The 18,795-nt window shown below is 30.2% G+C and overlaps 1 protein-coding gene across 1 annotated transcript; it reads right to left on the bottom strand.

Annotated features, from left to right (window-relative positions):
- Positions 1-11,577: 11,577 nt before the first annotated feature.
- Positions 11,578-18,234, bottom strand: LOC122316391. The gene is made up of 2 exons (XM_043132913.1): positions 18,222-18,234; positions 11,578-11,882 (listed from the first exon to the last, which is right to left on the bottom strand). The coding sequence occupies exons 1-2, from the start codon at positions 18,232-18,234 to the stop codon at positions 11,578-11,580; spliced, it is 318 nt and encodes a 105-aa protein (XP_042988847.1).
- Between the last annotated feature and the right edge of the window lie 561 nt (positions 18,235-18,795).

Genomic DNA, 18,795 nt, shown 5'->3' with positions numbered 1-18,795 from the left:
GTTGTGGCTTTGGGCCGCCATACATGAAGTTCAGCAAGTGCAACCGTTGCACCACATCTAGCCACCATCAATGGTAGCCAAGCACGCCGCAAAAGACCACACAAACCACCGTGCCAGCCTCCAAAAACCATTGAAGGGAGTGCTCTGTTCTTGCTCTCTAAAATAGAAGATTTTTCTTCTCATCGTGAGCCACAGAGCTCCACCAAAGCAGTGTCGTTGTTCTGCGTTAAATGAGCTCGTGGGGAAGGACGGTGATGGGCAGACGGATGAACTTCACAGGGTGGCACTGAACAGAGGGACGGCGTCCCAAGGTGGTGTTAGGCGGAGGTCAAAAGCGAGAGGTTGCTTGGCGATGGAGGAGGGGGGTTCTTCGCGGTCATCTCTCTGGTTTGCTCCGTTCAATTATTTCCTAGGGAGTGGTGGCTCTGGGTAAAAGGAGGAGTGTTGCTCGGTGTTTTCAGGCAGAGAGAGACGGCATAGCCGATGGCACTGGGTAGAGGAAGGTGACGCGCAGGCGAGGGTGGAGGAGTTTCGTCAGAGGAATTCGAATGGGAAGAAAATGAAAACGCTAACCTTTGTTTTCAAAAACGCACGTTTTGATTAAAAAAATAGGAAGAATAAGAAAAAGACATAAGGTGTGCACTGTGTGCAACTGCTACAGTTGCTGATCCGTAGCAAGACTCTTAACTAAGACACTTAAATGAAATATTTTAATATTGATATCATTTTGTGTAACGTTTCAGTATAGTCGATATATGAATAAATTATATTAAAAAATAATAGTTTATATATATATGAATAAATTATACATAAATATATATATAAATTATAAATAGTCTTGTCTGAATTAGGAGTAAAAAATAACCTTATAGTTTGAAGAAATTAAAAATATAAAAATAAAAGCCGAAATACCGATCGATACAGACCGAAATATCGATCGGTACAACTAATATTTGAACCGGTACAAAAAATGTAAAATATCTATACCGAACCAATGGCCGGTACGACATATACTGACCTTATGGTATGGTATTTAAAACACTATTATGGATAGATGGCACGGTTTTAGAAAGTAAAATCATACTTCATCCCATGAATTTGTTCCTTTAAAATTATGGTTAAGATATTTTCATTTTTGTTCTAAATAATTAAGAAATGGACTATTAATAAAGTTATATATTTTTTATTTTTAAAAAACATTTGAAAAAAAAAAGTGCAATTAAAATTAGTAATAAAACAAACTCGTGGGATTAAATAGTAGAACCCTTTTAAAAACTTTTGAACCACATGTTTTTAAAATAATGATATTTTTATGATTTTATTTTAATTTTTAAGATGATAAACACTTCTAAGACTTTTTGAGACCTCATTTGTTTTTACATATAATATAAGTTGAGATAAAAATTTAAAGTTGAATAAAATATTATTAAAATATATTTTTTAATACTATTTTTATTTTAAAATTTGAAAAAAATTGAATTGTTTATTTTATATAAGAATTTGAGAAAGTTGTAATGATTATATAAGATGAGAAATTTTGTGAAAGTATTATAGGTCTAAATGTTTTTATTAGTACAAGTATAGAAAATTATTATCTTTACCATTACACTTAGTTTATTACTAACAAAAAATGTTAAAACTCAACCCATTACTTTAGGCAATTTAACTTGAAATGAAACAATTACCAAACTTGCCATAAATGAAACAATTACCAAATTGGCCGGTTTGGATAGTGAGTTGAGTTGAAATAAGTTGAAATAAAAATTAAAAGTTGAATAAAAAGTTATTAGAATATTATTTTTTTAATATTATTATTATTTTAATATTTTAAAATATGAAATTATTTATTATATTTTGTGTTAGAAATTAATAAAATTGTAATTATTATATGAGATGAGTTTATTAACCGAACGCAACTAGTGTTTGGTAGCCTTCAAAATTGACTCAAAACCTCCGTGGTATGTCTAACTCCAAATCATTCTTTGATTTTATGTTATCTCTAGCACTAAAATTACTTTTAAAACATTTGCCTTACTTTCTATCTCATAATGAAAAAATGTTAGGTTTCTTGAAAGGGTTATTATATTTTTAAATTTAATTTAAATTTGAAAGAATTATTTTTAAAGAATAATATTTGATTTATAAGATTATAATTTCAAAATTTATATATTAAATTAAATTATAATATCTTGTAATGAACGGCTTATATTTGTATTTTAAAGGGATAGTTTATTTTGCGACTTTTCAAAAACGACAAAAGAGTGGAACTCATGACCAACACAATAGCCAACTAGAACTGTGAATTTAAAGCCAAAGGAGTTTATTACTTGAACGTGATGAAGTACCCTCCAAATGATTTGAGGTATGAAAGTCTTCCTGTGTGCACGTGTCTCTTAAAATTGTTCACAGCTTTTATCACCACAATAACAAATCCGCTTCTAAGGTCTACCATCAATGAAAGAGATGTTATATTTGGACAATATATGTATATTTCGCACACTTATTTTGATAAAAATTAAATAAATATTAAATTTATATAAAAAATTATATTTTTAATAGTAGATTTCATTTTTTTTAAAAAGGATACATAAAACTTTATCTAATATTTCTCATAAATAAATATAAGTTTTGATTACTATATTCTAATCATATTATTGTTATTTATGACTTGACATTCAATAATGAAACTTTCACGCGGTCTTTGTGTTGAATATGATCGATATTTGACAATGAAGATTTAAAAAAAATAAAGGACATTATTTATAATCCACACATCAAACAGATCTAACTTCTCAAACGAATGGACGACCAGATGCAATTTTACACTTCACCAGTGTTAGATCTGGACCGTCTAAAACCCCTGATCTCACGCTCAACAAACCCTGAATTATCCCTAGCCACTAGGGGTGTAAAAAAAACTAATAAACTGGTAAACCGGACCGGATCGGACTGGTCCCGAGTTTGGTTCGGTCTGATACCGGTTTATTTTTCTTCAAACCGGTCAAAATCGGTCCGGTTCCAATTTTAAGTCCGGTTCCAATTTTTCTATTTTTAAAATCGGACTGAACCAGACTAGACCGATTTATATATATTTTTTAATTTTTTATATTGTATATAATATTTATACATAATATATAACTATATATAAAATAGTTTGTATTATATGATAAATTACTAATTAATATAATATTAAATTTTAAAATCTTATATCATTTTGTTTATTGTATTAATAGTTATACTAATATTATATAGGGCATATTAATAGTTATTACTAATACTATATCACTATGTATTATAACATGCTATAATATATTATTATATTATATATTATGATATATCATTATAGTTTATAATACAATTATAATATATATTATAATATACTATAATATATTATCACTATAGTATTATATACTATAATATATTATATTATATAATATATAATATAATACATTAAAACAGGTAAAACCGAACCGAACCGGATCGGAAACCGGTAAAACCGGAGTACCGGTTTAGGAGGATAACTGGTACGTAATCGGTTTTGAAAAATACAAAATCAGTGTATACCGGTTCGGTCCTAAATTTTGTCAAAAACCAAATCAAATCGGACCGGTTACACCCCTACTAGCCACCCGATCTTTGAAATCCCGCCTCTTCAACTTCACATCGCCACCATCAAAGATCTAACCCAGCAACACTTGCATCGGCTGCGGGCTGACATACAATTTCCCCTGAAACATGGCAGATAAGGTGTTTACAAAATTGGAGTAAGCCGGCATCACAAGCTTCACTGTGGCTTTCTTGATCTGCTCCCTCAAGTCCAAATCAACAATGCTATAAGACCCTTTACGAAATCTCGTCCAGACCCTTCATAAAATTCTCCATTGTTAGTCTCGCTAAACTTCCTATGGCCTCCTTGCTCTGCACCCTCTTCAAATCTTCCCTATCCAACCTCCTCACGAGAGGCCCCCACGCTTGCTTCTTATATATGTAAGCCAATTCCTCAGAAATCGCCTTGTACGTGTCTCTAATAAATGGCTCTCCCAGAAGTAGGCCCAGCTCGATGCTTCTGGTCCTCATGTAAATATACCAGTACGTGTTTATAGCGAATATGTGGGGTAGAATGTTGTCCTTGTAGCGTGACCTTTTGCTTTCGACTTTTCTTTTAAGAGCATCCATGATGTTGGTAATGGCATACTTGAGTAAATCGTCGTCTATTTCGGGTTTTGACCGAATCCCAGCTTTCCATATTTGCTCTGTTCGGAGAACTAGGGCTGAGAATCGGACGGTCTGGACCGGTACTGTTTGGATCGGACCGGACCGAATTGGGACCGGTCCGGTCCGGTCCAATTTTTAAGGGCCCGAAAGGATTCGGTCCGGTCCCGGTCCGGGGCCGAATATAAATTTAAAAAATATATATTATTTATATAATAGTTGTATATAATTAATTATATAATTATATATGGTATAAAAAAATATTAATAATCTAATATAGCTTATAGTTATATTTATACTAATCTAGTTATACTAAATCACTATAACTAATACTTCAACGATAGCTACAGTGACCTATACTAATAGTCTACTATTAATACTAATATACTATTATATAATTTATATAGTTATACTAATCACTATAATTAATACTATGTATAGCTATATAGTATATAGTATATTTATCACTTTAATTAATATAATTTAATTATCACTATACTCATATTTAATGAATATATAAAAATCATTATAGTTAATACTTATATAGTTATATTAAAGCACTGATTTACCATAACTAATATTACTAATATATAGCTATATTAATGGTCTAATACTATTATAATTTATATAGTTATACTAATCATAATAAGTTAATAACTAAATCACTAGAAATATAACTATATATATTTAGTATAAATGTATTATTATATTATTTAATATATAACTATAATATATAGTACTAGTATATATTAATATATTATAAGAGTTATAGTATAAATATAATATATAAATTATAATATACTAAATCACCATAACAGTATAACTAATACTAATATATAGTTATACTAATAGTCTACTATTATATAGTTATACTAATCACTATAATTAAAACTAATATATAGCTATACAATATACTTATATAGTTGTACTAATACTATTAGTCTATTATATACTCTAAAACTCAATTCTAATATAGGCTATCTAGTTATAACTAATACTAATATTTATATTAATACTAATGATGTAGAATATAGTTATACTAACTAATTGATTCAACATAACTAATATTACTAATATAAAATAGCCAAATTGAATTACTAATAGTCTAATACTAATACAATTATATAGTTATACTAATCATAAATTCATAATAACTAAATCATTATAAGTCTATAACTATATATATTTAGTATCAATGTATTACTATATTCTTTAATGTATAACTATTAACTATAATATATAGTACTAGTATAATCGATCAAAAATATATATATATATATATAGTATTAGTATATATATTAATGTATTAACATATTATAAAAGTCATAGAATAAATTATAATATATCATATATTTGTAAATTTATAATAGTATTACTAGAGTTAGCTTAATATATAATATGTTAGTATTAAATCACTATAACTATATAGAGTATTAGTAATTAGAGTATTACTATTATTTAATATAGCATTACATATAGTATTACTATCATTACATATAGTTATTAATTATAGTATTAGTACTAGTATAGTTATTAGTTATTAGTATTACATATAGTTACATATATAGTTATCACTATTACTATTATTACATATAGTTATTAGTTATAGTATTATTACTAATAGACTAATAGTATTAGCATATTACTAATATATATATGATAGTATACTATATGTATATATATTAAATATATTACAATATAATTACATAAGTATTAAAAAAATGTCATTAGATAAAAAAAAAAAAGTCAACTGTGGACCAAATGGACCGACCGGACCGGTCTTAAGGGAGTTCGGTCCGATCTAGGGTGGGAAAACCCTGGACCGAATAGGTCCGGTCCAGTCCACAAAATCTCCCTGGACCGGACCGAACTCACCCCTACGGAGAACCATGCCCGTGGGTGCTCTGTAATTTTCAGTCGCCAGGTATTTGAGGAAGTTTATGGCGTATCGGACCAATTTCAGGACTGAGCCGTCTTGTGGTGGAGGAAGACCATCCGAATTGCCTTCAATCTTGAGGCCAAATTCCCAAAACACTTTGCTTCTTGTGTGAACAAGGAGCTTTGTGAGTTCTCATAACTGCGTACAGATATTGGCCCCGACTTCACCGTAGAAGGTATTTGAGAACTCGAGTTTAAATTTTTCCAAAGAGTCGAACATGTCCAAGAATTTGAACAGCTTATAGGGCTCTTTTTTGCTCCTGGCTATGGCCTCCTCGAACCGAAAGAAGACTGCCATGATTTTGTCAGCGATCTTAATGAAGCATTCTGGCCAAACTACGCCGTCCATGATTTTTCCCAGAACTCAACTACACAGTTTCTTTTAAGAGACGAGCATGGTTTTTACTACAACTTCCAAGTGTTGAATCCAAATGGTTATTGCTGTCTCCAAGGTCTCCCACTCCATCTCATCAATTTCTTCTTGTGTGCGTGTTCTTAGGTACTCTGGGTTTAGCCTCATCAATGCTTTCGCTGCCCTTCTGTATCTCACCTGTGGTATGAACAAAAAGCTCAGGCATGGCATAAACTATAAAAATCTAGAGACACATGCTAGAGAGAAGAATCTTAATAGACAAAAAAATTATAAAATATAGAAATCATACCTGTGAAAGCCATCTTGAAAGCAATATTGAAATCCTACAAATAATATTAGTGGCCAAATCTTCCCCTCATTCTCCTTACAAAAGTATTAACTATCAATGGGGCAAGCTAATAGACACACAGACACACACCAAGAGGAGAGGGGACCTAGCCATATATATAGAAGTCTTATGTGGAGTCCTCCCATTAAAAACTCCAAATCCCAATGGGTCTAGAAAAAATAAGAATAAGACCCTTGAACTTCTAGGCCTACATACAATAAACCACATTTTAAATAGGATATAATCCTATTTTACTAAGGTGCAATAAATCCCAAAATGATCACTTAACTTAGTGGGTTTAACCAAAGTATCATTATGAGCTATTTATATCTAACCCGTTTTTATAAAGCATGCAATCAATAGTAGCCCATATTTGAAATTATTCTAACATTCTTCCACTTGGGCGAATATTAATTGTTATAAAATAAACACTTGTTTTGAAAAAGACTCTCAGGTTAGACAACACAGGTGGCCACACAAAATAGCTCAAATAATAGCACCTTAGAAAACACGATCCGATCCAACAAGAATATCAACTTCGAACATGGAAGTCGTTACACCACTTAAATGATGTAAGACCACTCCATAGTTACAAATGCTAATATCCTCATCAACATGGATCCCCATCCTCTGACCAAATGTGGTAGTATGTAGTATGAACTTAGCACCAATGTGATCAAAAGCTGTGCTAATTCATATCAATCCTCATAATACTTCAAAATGAAGCCATGTGTCTCTAAAAGACACTCATCTTATGTCTTTATCGATAGTATCTCGAGATTTTAATAATATCATAATAAAAGACATAAGTCACATGCATGCTCAAAACATAGTTTATGGATAGAGGAGATATATATTATTATTGAAAAAAGTTGTACCCAAATAACATATGGGTTACCTACGTACCCCGTGAAGGGATCAAGCTAAAACGTAGTTCTTTTTACATAAGTAACTCTCACTAACCAAAAACATCAAACGTTTCCACAATACCCATATTAGCAACATGTGTTTTAAAAATTTTAGAAGCAAGTCCCTTAGTCAAAGGATCTGCAATTATCACCTCTGTATTTATATGCTCTATCTTTATCTGTCCTTCATTAACTCTGTCTTTGACCACCAAATACTTGATGTCAATGTGCTTAGATCCACTAGAGCTCTTATTATTCTTTGAAAAGAACATTGCTGCATTATTATCACAACAAATAGTAATAGGCCTCGAGATGGAATCAACAACATTCAATCCAGAAATAAAATTTCTTAACCAAACAGTTTGGATAGTAGCTGCATAACATGCTACAAATTCAGCTTGCATAGTAGAAGACGCCATTAGAGTTTGCTTAACACTTTTGCAAGAAATAGCACCCCCAGCTAACATAAAAATATAACCAGAGGTTGATTTCAATTCATCTTGACATCCAGCAAAATCAGAATCTGAGTAGCCTACCACCTCAAGGTGATTTGAACGCTGGAAAGTAAGCAAATAACATTCAGTCTTCTTCAAGTATCTCATAACTTTCTTAGCTACTTTCCAATGCTCTTGCCCTGGATTTGACTGAAACCTACTAAGAACACTGACTGCATAGGCAATATCTAGTCTAGTGCAAACTTGGGCATACATCAAACTCCCTACAACACTAGCATACGAAATATTCTTCATAGATTCCCTTTCCAGCTCATTTCTAGGACATTGAGTTTTGTTAAAATTATCTCCTTTCATGATGGGTACATCACCGGGTGCACAGTTTTGCATTTCAAACCTATATAGTACATTCAGTATATAAGCTTTCTGAGAAAGTCTCAACAAACCACGAACTCTATCACAACAAATTTCAAAGCCAAGCACAAAAGAAGCTTCTCCAAGATCTTTCATTTCAAAATTAGCAAATAACATTTTTTTTGTTTCATAAAATAATCTCAAGTTACTGCTAGCAAGCAAAATATCATCAACATATAGAATGAGAAAAATAAAATTTCTCCCACTGATTTTGCGATATATGCACAGGTCAACTTTATTTTCAACAAAATCGAGAGAAGTTACAATCTTATCAAACTTCAAATACCACTGTCGAGATGCTTACTTCAGGCCATATAAGGACTTATTTAACTTACATACCAAGTTTTCTTTTTCCTTCTCAATAAAACCTTCAGGTTGTCTCATATAAACCTCTTCATAAATATCTCCATTCAAAAATGCTGTCGTCACATCCATTTGATGAATCTCCAAATCATAATGTGTCACAAGTGCCATGATAATTCTAAAAGAATCTTTGGATGAAACTGGTGAAAATGTTTCAGTATAGTCCATGCCCTCTCGTTGAGTAAATCCTTTTGCAACTAATCTTGCCTTCTTTCATTCAACATTCCCTTTTGAGTCTAGTTTACTTTTGAAAATCCACTTGTTTTCTATAGCCTTAGCATCTGGAGGAAGTTCAACAAGTTTCCAAACTCTATTATTCTCCATAGGAATCATTTCATCGTCCATAGCACTTAACCATTTATCTGACTCAGGACATGTCAAGACTTGCTTAAAAGTAACAAGATCAACTATATGCCCAATATTAAAATCACTTTCTGAAAAATATACAATGTAATCAATAGGCAATGCAGACCTTCTTTCCCTTTGCGATCTTCTCACTTATGGCTCAGAAACTAACTCAATCACTGTTGGAAGTTCTTTTTGTTGCCCAGATTCTTCACTAACAATTTCAATCGGCTGAGAAACAACTCTTTCCTGTATAACAGGAATTGGAACAACAACTGGATCTGGTTCAATAAAAATTTCTTTCAATACAAAACTCCCACTGTCACCAACATCATTATCCAAAAATTTAGCAGTAATAGACTCAACAATTCTGGTACCACGGTTAGGACAATAGAACTTATATCCTTTTGATCTATCAGAATACCCAACAAAATAACTAGGGGTAGATTTTGAATCTAATTTCTTTTCAAGAGGATTATAAATCCTAACCTCAGTTGGACATTCCCAAACTCTAAAATGAGCTAAACCTGGCTTACGGCCTGTCCACAATTCAAAATAAGTTTTTGAAACTGTTTTACTGGGAACCCTTTTTAAAATGTACATGGCAGTTTTCAAGGCTTCACCCCATAGATATTTTGGTAAATTTGTTCTGTTCATCATACTCTTAACCATATCCTTCAGAGTTCGATTACGTCTTTCAGAAACATCATTCTGCTCGGGTGTCCCAGGCATAGTGTATTGAGGCACTATTCCACATCCTTATAAAAATTTTACAAAATCACCCATATTTTGACCAGATTCATCATACTTCCCATAATACTCACCACCACAGCAAGATCTTACAACTTTAATATTTTTCTCACATTGTTTCTCTACTTCTATTTTGAATATTTTAAATTTCTCAAGAGCAAAAGATTTATCGTAATCAGATAAACATATTTATATCGAGAGAAATCATCAATAAAAGTTATGAAGTACTTATTTTCACATATGGTAGAAGGTAAAGGTCCACTGATATCAGTATGTATTAAGTCCAAAATACTATCACCCTAGTAGAACCCTTCATTGTGGATTTAGTCAACTTTCCTTTTATACAGTCCACACAATTGTTAAAATTTGAAAAATTTAGAGAGGGAAGTATTTCAGCTTTTATCAATCTCTTCATTCTATCCTTTGAAATGTGTCCTAATCTCTTGTGCCACAACATAGAAGATGATTAACGAATTAAAGGCATTTTCTTCGCTACATTGGTAACACAAGAGACTTCACCAAAAGAATTCAAAGACATTCTATATAAACCATCACATAAGAGACCATTTCCAACCAGGCAAGAATCATAAAACAATTCAACTTTTCCATTACCAAACTTAAAAGAAAAATCAGAATCATCAAGTTTTGATATAAAAATCAAATTCCATCTCATTGTCGGTACAAAAACTGTGTTCTCCAAAATAAGAGAAAAACCATAATCCAAAGATAACTTTACTACTCCTATAAACTCGACCTTCACATGAACTCCATTCCCAATACACAAGCTCACTTCATTCTCACTTTGCCTCATTTTGCTTACGAACCCTTGTAACGAATTCACAATATGAATACTTGTACCTAAGTCTATCCAACAAGAATTTAAAGGTACATCAACCAAAGAAGACTCAAAACAAACTAAGGCCAAGGAGATACCTGCCGAGTTCTTCAACATTTTTTTTTTCTCTAGTCAGGCCTTAAACTTAAAACAATCTTTTTGCCAATGATCTTTCTCTTTATAAAACTTACACTAATCATTTTTCATTATAATTTCTTTAGAACGACAAGAAGTCTAACCTCCAAATCTTTTATTGTGCTCATTTCGATGTCACTTATTACCTTTTTGAAACTTAGGCTTATGATTATGAGAAGACCCCTTGTTTTGTTGTGGCTGAAAAGCCAATTGCACAGTTTCAACAGCCTCACAATGCATCCTATACTCCTCTTGGGCACATACCACAATTAAATCATTTAAATCTCATTTATCCCGTTGAGCATTATAAGCAACATTTAACTGATTAAACTAGCTAGGAGGCTATTGAGAACATGATAAACCATAAAAGGCTCTGCAATGGAAATTTTAAGGGCTTCTAGCTCAGAGGATATATGTATAATTTTCATAATGTATTCCCTAACTCCACTTGAACTATCATATTTCATACTCATCAGTCTATCCGTAAGGTCTCCAGTTTCAGTTTTATCAGATTCAACAAATCTTTATCCTATGGCACCCAAAAAGTTTTTAGCATTGTCATTGTCCGGAATAGCTCCCATAATGGAATCAGATATAGAATGTTTGATGCTTTTTAAACAAAGCCTGTTAGCTCTTTCCCACTTTCGATACTCAACCACATTTTTAGCAGTGCTCTTATCAGTAGGTTTTGAAGGCTGCTCTTGCAAGGCAAAATCCAAACCCAAAAAATCAAGTGCGATTTCTACGTCTCTTTTCCATCTCACATAATTATTTCCAGTCAAAATTTCAATAGCAGATAACTGACTTGAAATAGAGGAGGCACTCAAAACTGTGGAAACATGAAATAATACATATTATTTAAATATCATCCAAAACTAAAGCATGCAGTAAATGAATGATAATAAATCTATTTAATTAATATGGACTATTAATTAGACAACTCGGAAATAAGCTCAAAACCATATGAGCTTCATTACGATTAGAGCCTTGGTGTATCATTGTAAAGTCACCTTTGGGCTGACTAAACAACATACTATAAGGTACTCTTAAAACATATCGGTAAGAGCCTTGGTGCATCATTGTAAAGTCACCTCTGGGCTAACTTAACAACATGTTATAAGGTACTCTTAAAACATATCATGAAGCAAATTAATAAAATCACATCAATTTTTGAAATACCATCACCTTTAGGTAGAAGGAAATTTCTAGACTAATGCAATCTCATTAACTACTTCTCACAATTTTCTAAAATATCACACACAATAACACCTTTGGGCAAGATATTATGTGCAATAAATTAGAAAACAAAAATATCTTTTTTTTTAATAAATATCAATGAATGTACCACTTTGTCGGCTACCACCCACAAAAATTTCAAAAGATTTCTCTTAATGAGAAAACAAGGATAATCATAATGCCCATAAAAATTCAATCACAAAATGATAATCATAAGCATCATCTTGACATAATCAAAGTCAGAATTCAAATGTGACTGATAGACAAAAGCAATATAAAAAGATCAAGCATATAAGACAGTAGATATATCTAAAATTAAATATGAACTTGAAAAGTATATATTTACAAAAGAATGTTTATAATAAGTTACAAAATTAGCATGCATCCACATACATGCTTAGAGAGAGTACACATATGCATAGATCTTATAAGGCATTGAACATTCACAAGAAAATTTATCACAATTTTCAGTATACCGTAGCCCCTCGAAAAACGTGTAAATAATGCTCTAAATTATAAAAGAGTGTATTATGTCCGTACAAAGTTTTTAAAAAAAATATAGAAAAATTTAATAGGGCAAGTGAATGAAAACTGGAAAAAGAAACGAGTAGAAAAAACTGTTTATGGGTCCTCATGCGCCGCTTGGTGCAAGTGGGCGTTGTTAAGGTTGGAGGAGAATTCATCTTCTATCTCCAGTCGGTTCATAATCGGGTCGTGGGTCGAAAATTCGGGTTAATGGGTTTTTAAATGGATTTTTTTCAATTTCTTGCAATTCTTGGATAAATAAAATAAAATTAATTTAGGGGAAATAATATTAAATATCCAAAAAACACATATATAGTGTTTTAAAATAATGGGTATCAACTTTTAAAAAAAAATGAATTTACAAATCAAATGTAATCGGTATAACCTTAGTTGATTTAAAAAAAAAAAAATAACAACAATAATAACAGCGACAGGAGTAATAAGAAAAAGGAGGAGAAGAAGCAACAAGAAGTAAATGGTAAATTGGTGCCGAGAAGAATAATTGTGATCACTACAAGAAATTTAATTTTTAGAGACGAAATTTGTTAGGGACGAAATAAATTTCGTCCCTAAAAATACTTTTCAGAGACGAAATTTAAATTTCGTCTCAAAATATGGAGTACCTTATAAATCCGTTCGAACTAATACATATTAGTTCGAACCGGAGATTTTGGGACGAATTAGATCGTCTCCAAAAATATAAACCGTTCGAACTAATAAAATTTAATTCGAACAGATAATTAATCTATTCGAATGCAAAATAATTGGTTCGAATGAGTATTACTTTGTTCGAACGGTATTATTTAGTTGAAAAGATATATTGTTAAAATTGTAATAATACATATTTTTTATATTAATTTTTTATCATTTTCAAAGTAAATAAAAATGTCTATATATCATATATTATGATTTACAATGAATTAAAATATTTACGAATTCATAAATTAATTTTATGTAATTAATTTAAAAATATTTTAATTAAATAAATATTATTTTAAAGATATTGTCATTTTTTTAATTATCGTGAACTTTAAGAGTAATGAGAATAAAATATAATTAATAATAAAGAGGCTAGCAAACACTAAAAATAAAAACCATACATTAATTACATCCTAAAAAGAGTTAGACGTTCTATACAACATAAAAATAGTAAAATAATAACTAACAATATCTATTTATTAAGTAAATCAAAATCTTCATGTAAGGTATGTAAGTATCCTTCCAGGTCCTTTAACTTTTCCATGATTGGCTAAATGAAGTCCCTCAATATAAATAACAATAAGGGCTGCCAAATATTATCTTTAGTTCGAATGATTAAAATTCAATTCGAATGGCCGAAAATTTCATTTGAATGACGTTAAAGTCCATTCGAATGACAATAAATTCCATTCGAATGGTCTTGAATTTCATTCGAATGGAATTTAGGCTCATTCGAACGGAACTAAGCCAAACAGATATGGTTGAGTCGACTCAGTCCCGAATCTACAAACTAGTTTTTCACCATAATCCAAGATTTTAATTGGTAGAAATGATTTAGGAGTAAAGCCCCATCATTTCTACCGATTATTTTTGTGTCATTTGGTCCCAAAACAACAAAATGGGATCGGAGAAGAAACTGTATCGCGGCATATATAACATAATTTCGTTCAAACGGAAATGGTATAAGTTCGAACGGAAAGGGTATAAGTTCGAACGAAAAGGGTATAAGTTCGAATGAATTATATAATAATTCATAAAAAAAAATATAAGCACAAGAGGTAAAACAATACGTTTTATATTACTAATACTAGTATATAATACTAATATTAGTACTAATAAAAAATTTCTGGACTAGTATATATAATATAGTATATATATATAATATATATTAGATATCTATATTATATAGTATAGAGTATTTAATTAGTTACTTATATATATTGTAAGTAACTAGTATATATATTATGCATTAGATGAGTATAAAATAGTATTGTGTAAAGCATTGCATTATAAAGTAATATACTAAGTATATAGTAAAACATTGCATTAAATATAAGTACAAAATACATATATCTAATATATTTAGTTTGTATATTAGTAATAAACCAAGTACTTAAAATATATAATAAAGTATTATAGTACTATTAATTTTCATATATTTATGCTATCTATACTATAATATCACTTAGTATTATACTATTAGTGATACTTAGTATTATACTTATAGTGATACTAATTATAAGTATAACACTATAAGTGATACTAAATAAAATATTATACTATTAGTAATATTTAATATTATAGATTGGTAAGAAACTTAGTATTATGCTATTAGTGACACTTAGTATTATATAGTGTATATATTTTTTACAAATACTAATAATAATATTGAAAATATTATGTGTATATTTATATATTTCTAGAATTATATATTCGAACGAATATAAAATAGTTCGAACAAAGATAAAGTATGTTCGAACGAATTGTTTTTGTTTGGAGGGAAAATTCGCGCCAAATTATCGGTATATGCTGGAGAATATTCTATTTTTTTGTTCGAACGCTTATATTATTAGTTCGAACGGGAAAATATTGTGGGAAAAATTAGCGGTCTTTTTGAATTTTCGCGTTCGAACTGCTAAAAAATCCGTTCGAACGTAAATTCACATATTATTAAACCGATCATTTCACTTCATTTTCACTCGGATTGAAGTTTGAGAGAAGGAGAGAGAGCGACAGAGGCTTTGAGAGAGTGTTGTATAGAGAGAGAGCTTAAAGAAGTGAGAGAAAAGAGATTCTTGAGGGAGAAAAGACAAGAACAAGAGGTAATATGTATTTTTTTTGTTATTTTTCATTCCGATTTTCTTTTACAAGTATCTTGATATTTGCTGCATTTATTTGTTGGGATAGAACAACGGTTTAATGTGTTTTATACATATAGGTATTGTGGATTAATATTTTTATTAGATTGCAAAAATTAGAGGTAAGTTTTTATAGTTTTCTAAGTTATTTAATAATCATATTTAGGGATAATAATTTAGTTTTCAATATATTATATTGAAATATGCTGTAGTGTATGGGAAAATTGTGTTTTGTGGTTCAGTTTTTTGCTATGTTTCGTGAATGGTTTCTGGCTTGGTCCCATTCGAACACTCTGAATACCGTTCGAATTGAATTTTCTCCGTTCGAACGGAATCTAACTTGACCAGAATTTCGTTCGAACAGTTTGAGTGTTTGTTCGAACAGTACCAATTACGTAGATATTTATAATGTAATTATAAAATGTAATTATAATGTATAATTGTAAATATTTAAGTACTATAATTAAATAGATTAATATGTTAATTAGTTAAAATATAATTATAAAATAATTAATTAAAAATTATAATTAAATATTTGAAAATATTTAAATGCTCTAATTAAATAGATTAATACTCTAAATACTCTTATAAAATATTTAATTAAATAATTATAATGAATTATTGAAAATATTTATGTACTCTAATAAAATATAATTAAAATATATGATTCTGAGACGAAATTTTAAAATATTAATTAGTTAAAATATAATTATAAAATAATTAATTAAAAAATTATAACTAAATATTTAAAAATATTTAAGTACTCTAATTAAGATGATTAACATGATGGAATATACTTATATAATATTTAATTAAAGAATTATAATGTATAATTAAAAATATTTAAGTAGTCTAATTAAATAGATTAAGACTTCATTTTATACATTTATTATAATTTCAAACAGAAATGCCTCCTAAACGCAAAAGAACACGTGAGCCATCCCCACCACTTACTAACTCCCGTGTGATTCACCTGTCAACAATGGTGGGCCAACATCACCAGAGCCAGAACAAGGTATTTTATCACTGCATATCTTTTAAATAAAATATGATATTATTTTTTCGTATTGTCTCCATTAAATCTTAATATATACACTTTTTCATATAAATTATGATATTAATTTTCATTTTGCAGCAAGAAGAAAATCCTACTGATTATGATCTGACCCAATTGTATGCTAAAGCACATAAAAATCGTGATGGTGTTTGGAGCAATCCTGAGGCAGAGGCAAATTATGTAAGTTTAAGTTTATTTAATTTCATTGTCTAAATATATTTTTGTTACATATACTAATTTTAATGTTTTTCTTTTTCCAGGACAAGATGATATCTCTTAAAGACACTGTTGCGGATCCATCTGATGAATCATCTGTCAACGATGCTCAAATCTTTTCTCAAGTTCTTGGATCACGTTCTGGATATTTGAGGGGCTTAGGACGTTGCGTGAAGCCATCCTCAACATCTTCATCATCTTCTAAAACCAGATCGAATGACGACAAGACTAAAAGATTAGAGGAAGCTGCACTTGAGATAGAACGATTGAGATCGAAGGAAAAAGAGTTGCTGACCCGATTAGATCAAGCAGCAGATTTAGAAGCAAGATTAGAAGAAAGGCTACAATTAAATAACCAAAAAATGTTTGAACAATTTCAATTAATGATGTCCCAAAACCCTATACCACCACTACCACCATAATCATAATTCATTTGGTTTTTTTTAATTGCCTTTAATATTTATGATGTTTGTAAACATTTGAACAATTGATGTATATAGATTACAATTTGATGTATATAGATTACAATTTGTATTATCAATTTCATTTTGTTTGATCAATGCCGTTCGAATGGTAAATTACCATTTATGCATACATTCGAACAAAAACATATCCATTCGAACAAAAAAATTTCCATTCGAACAAAACAATATCCATTCGAACCAAAAAATTTCCATTCGAACAAAAATATACCTATTCGAACTTACCGGAAAATACAATCCATGCGTTCGTTCGAACAAAAATATTTTCGTTCGAACTTGATTCTGAGACGACATTTTTTTGTCTCAGAAAAAATTTTGCGTTCGAACGGTTTCGACCGGTTCCGCCCAATTTCGTCCCTAAAAATACTTTTCGGAGACGAAAATTGATTTTCGTCTCCGAAAACTTTCTGAGACAGCCTTTTTGAGACAAAATAGAGACGAAATTTTTTCGTCTCCCAAAACTTTTAGGGACGAAATTTCCATTTTTTGAGACAAAATTTTTTGTCTCAAAAAATCATATATCTTGTAGTGGATACCATTTGACTTTTCAATTGAATATGAAAATTGAAAACCCACGAAAAAGCAAAGTAATATACAAATAATATTGCTTTCGTAAAATATTGATTCGGAACAAACGAAATGACAAAATTCCCAAAATCAGTTTTTTTTTTTTTGATAATATCTGATGAATAATTTATACGAAAGATTCTAATCCTAGCATGATCGGCTCTGATATCAAATGTAAAAATCTAGAGACACATGCTAGAAAGAAGAATATTAATAGATAAAAAAATTATAAAATATAGAAATCATACCTGCGAAAGCCATCTTGAAAATAATATTAAAATCTCACAAATAATATTAGTAGCCAAATCTTCCCATTCTTCTCCTCACAAAAGTATTAGTTATCAATGGGGCAAGTCAATAGACACACACACGGAGAGGAGAGGGGACCTAGCCATATATATAGAAATCTTATGTGGAGTCCTCCCATTAAAAACTCCAAATCCCAATGGATCTAAAAAAAATGAGAATAAGACCCTTGAACTTTTAAGCCTACATATAATAAACCACATTTTAAATAGGATATAATCCTATTTTACTAAAGTGCAATAAACCTCAAGATGATCACTTAACTTAGTGGGTTTAACCAAAGTACTATTACGAGCTATTTATATCTAACCCGTTTTTATAAAGCATGCAATCAATAGTAGCCCATATTTGAAATTATTCTAACACAAACATGATAAGATGAGACAATATTTTTTTTTAAACCAAGTGCATTTTCTCAACATGTTAACTGATCAAAGTCTAAACAGTAAAGACCATGTAACCATCTTAATTATGATTTCTAATTACTGCAGTTTCTAATATGAATAACTAACTATA

Source organism: Carya illinoinensis, chromosome 7 (genome assembly GCF_018687715.1).
Source record: "Carya illinoinensis cultivar Pawnee chromosome 7, C.illinoinensisPawnee_v1, whole genome shotgun sequence".
In the NCBI taxonomy this organism is placed as follows: domain Eukaryota; kingdom Viridiplantae; phylum Streptophyta; class Magnoliopsida; order Fagales; family Juglandaceae; genus Carya; species Carya illinoinensis.
Note: the sequence above shows the minus strand (reverse complement) of the source record. Positions and strands in the feature narration are given on the sequence as shown.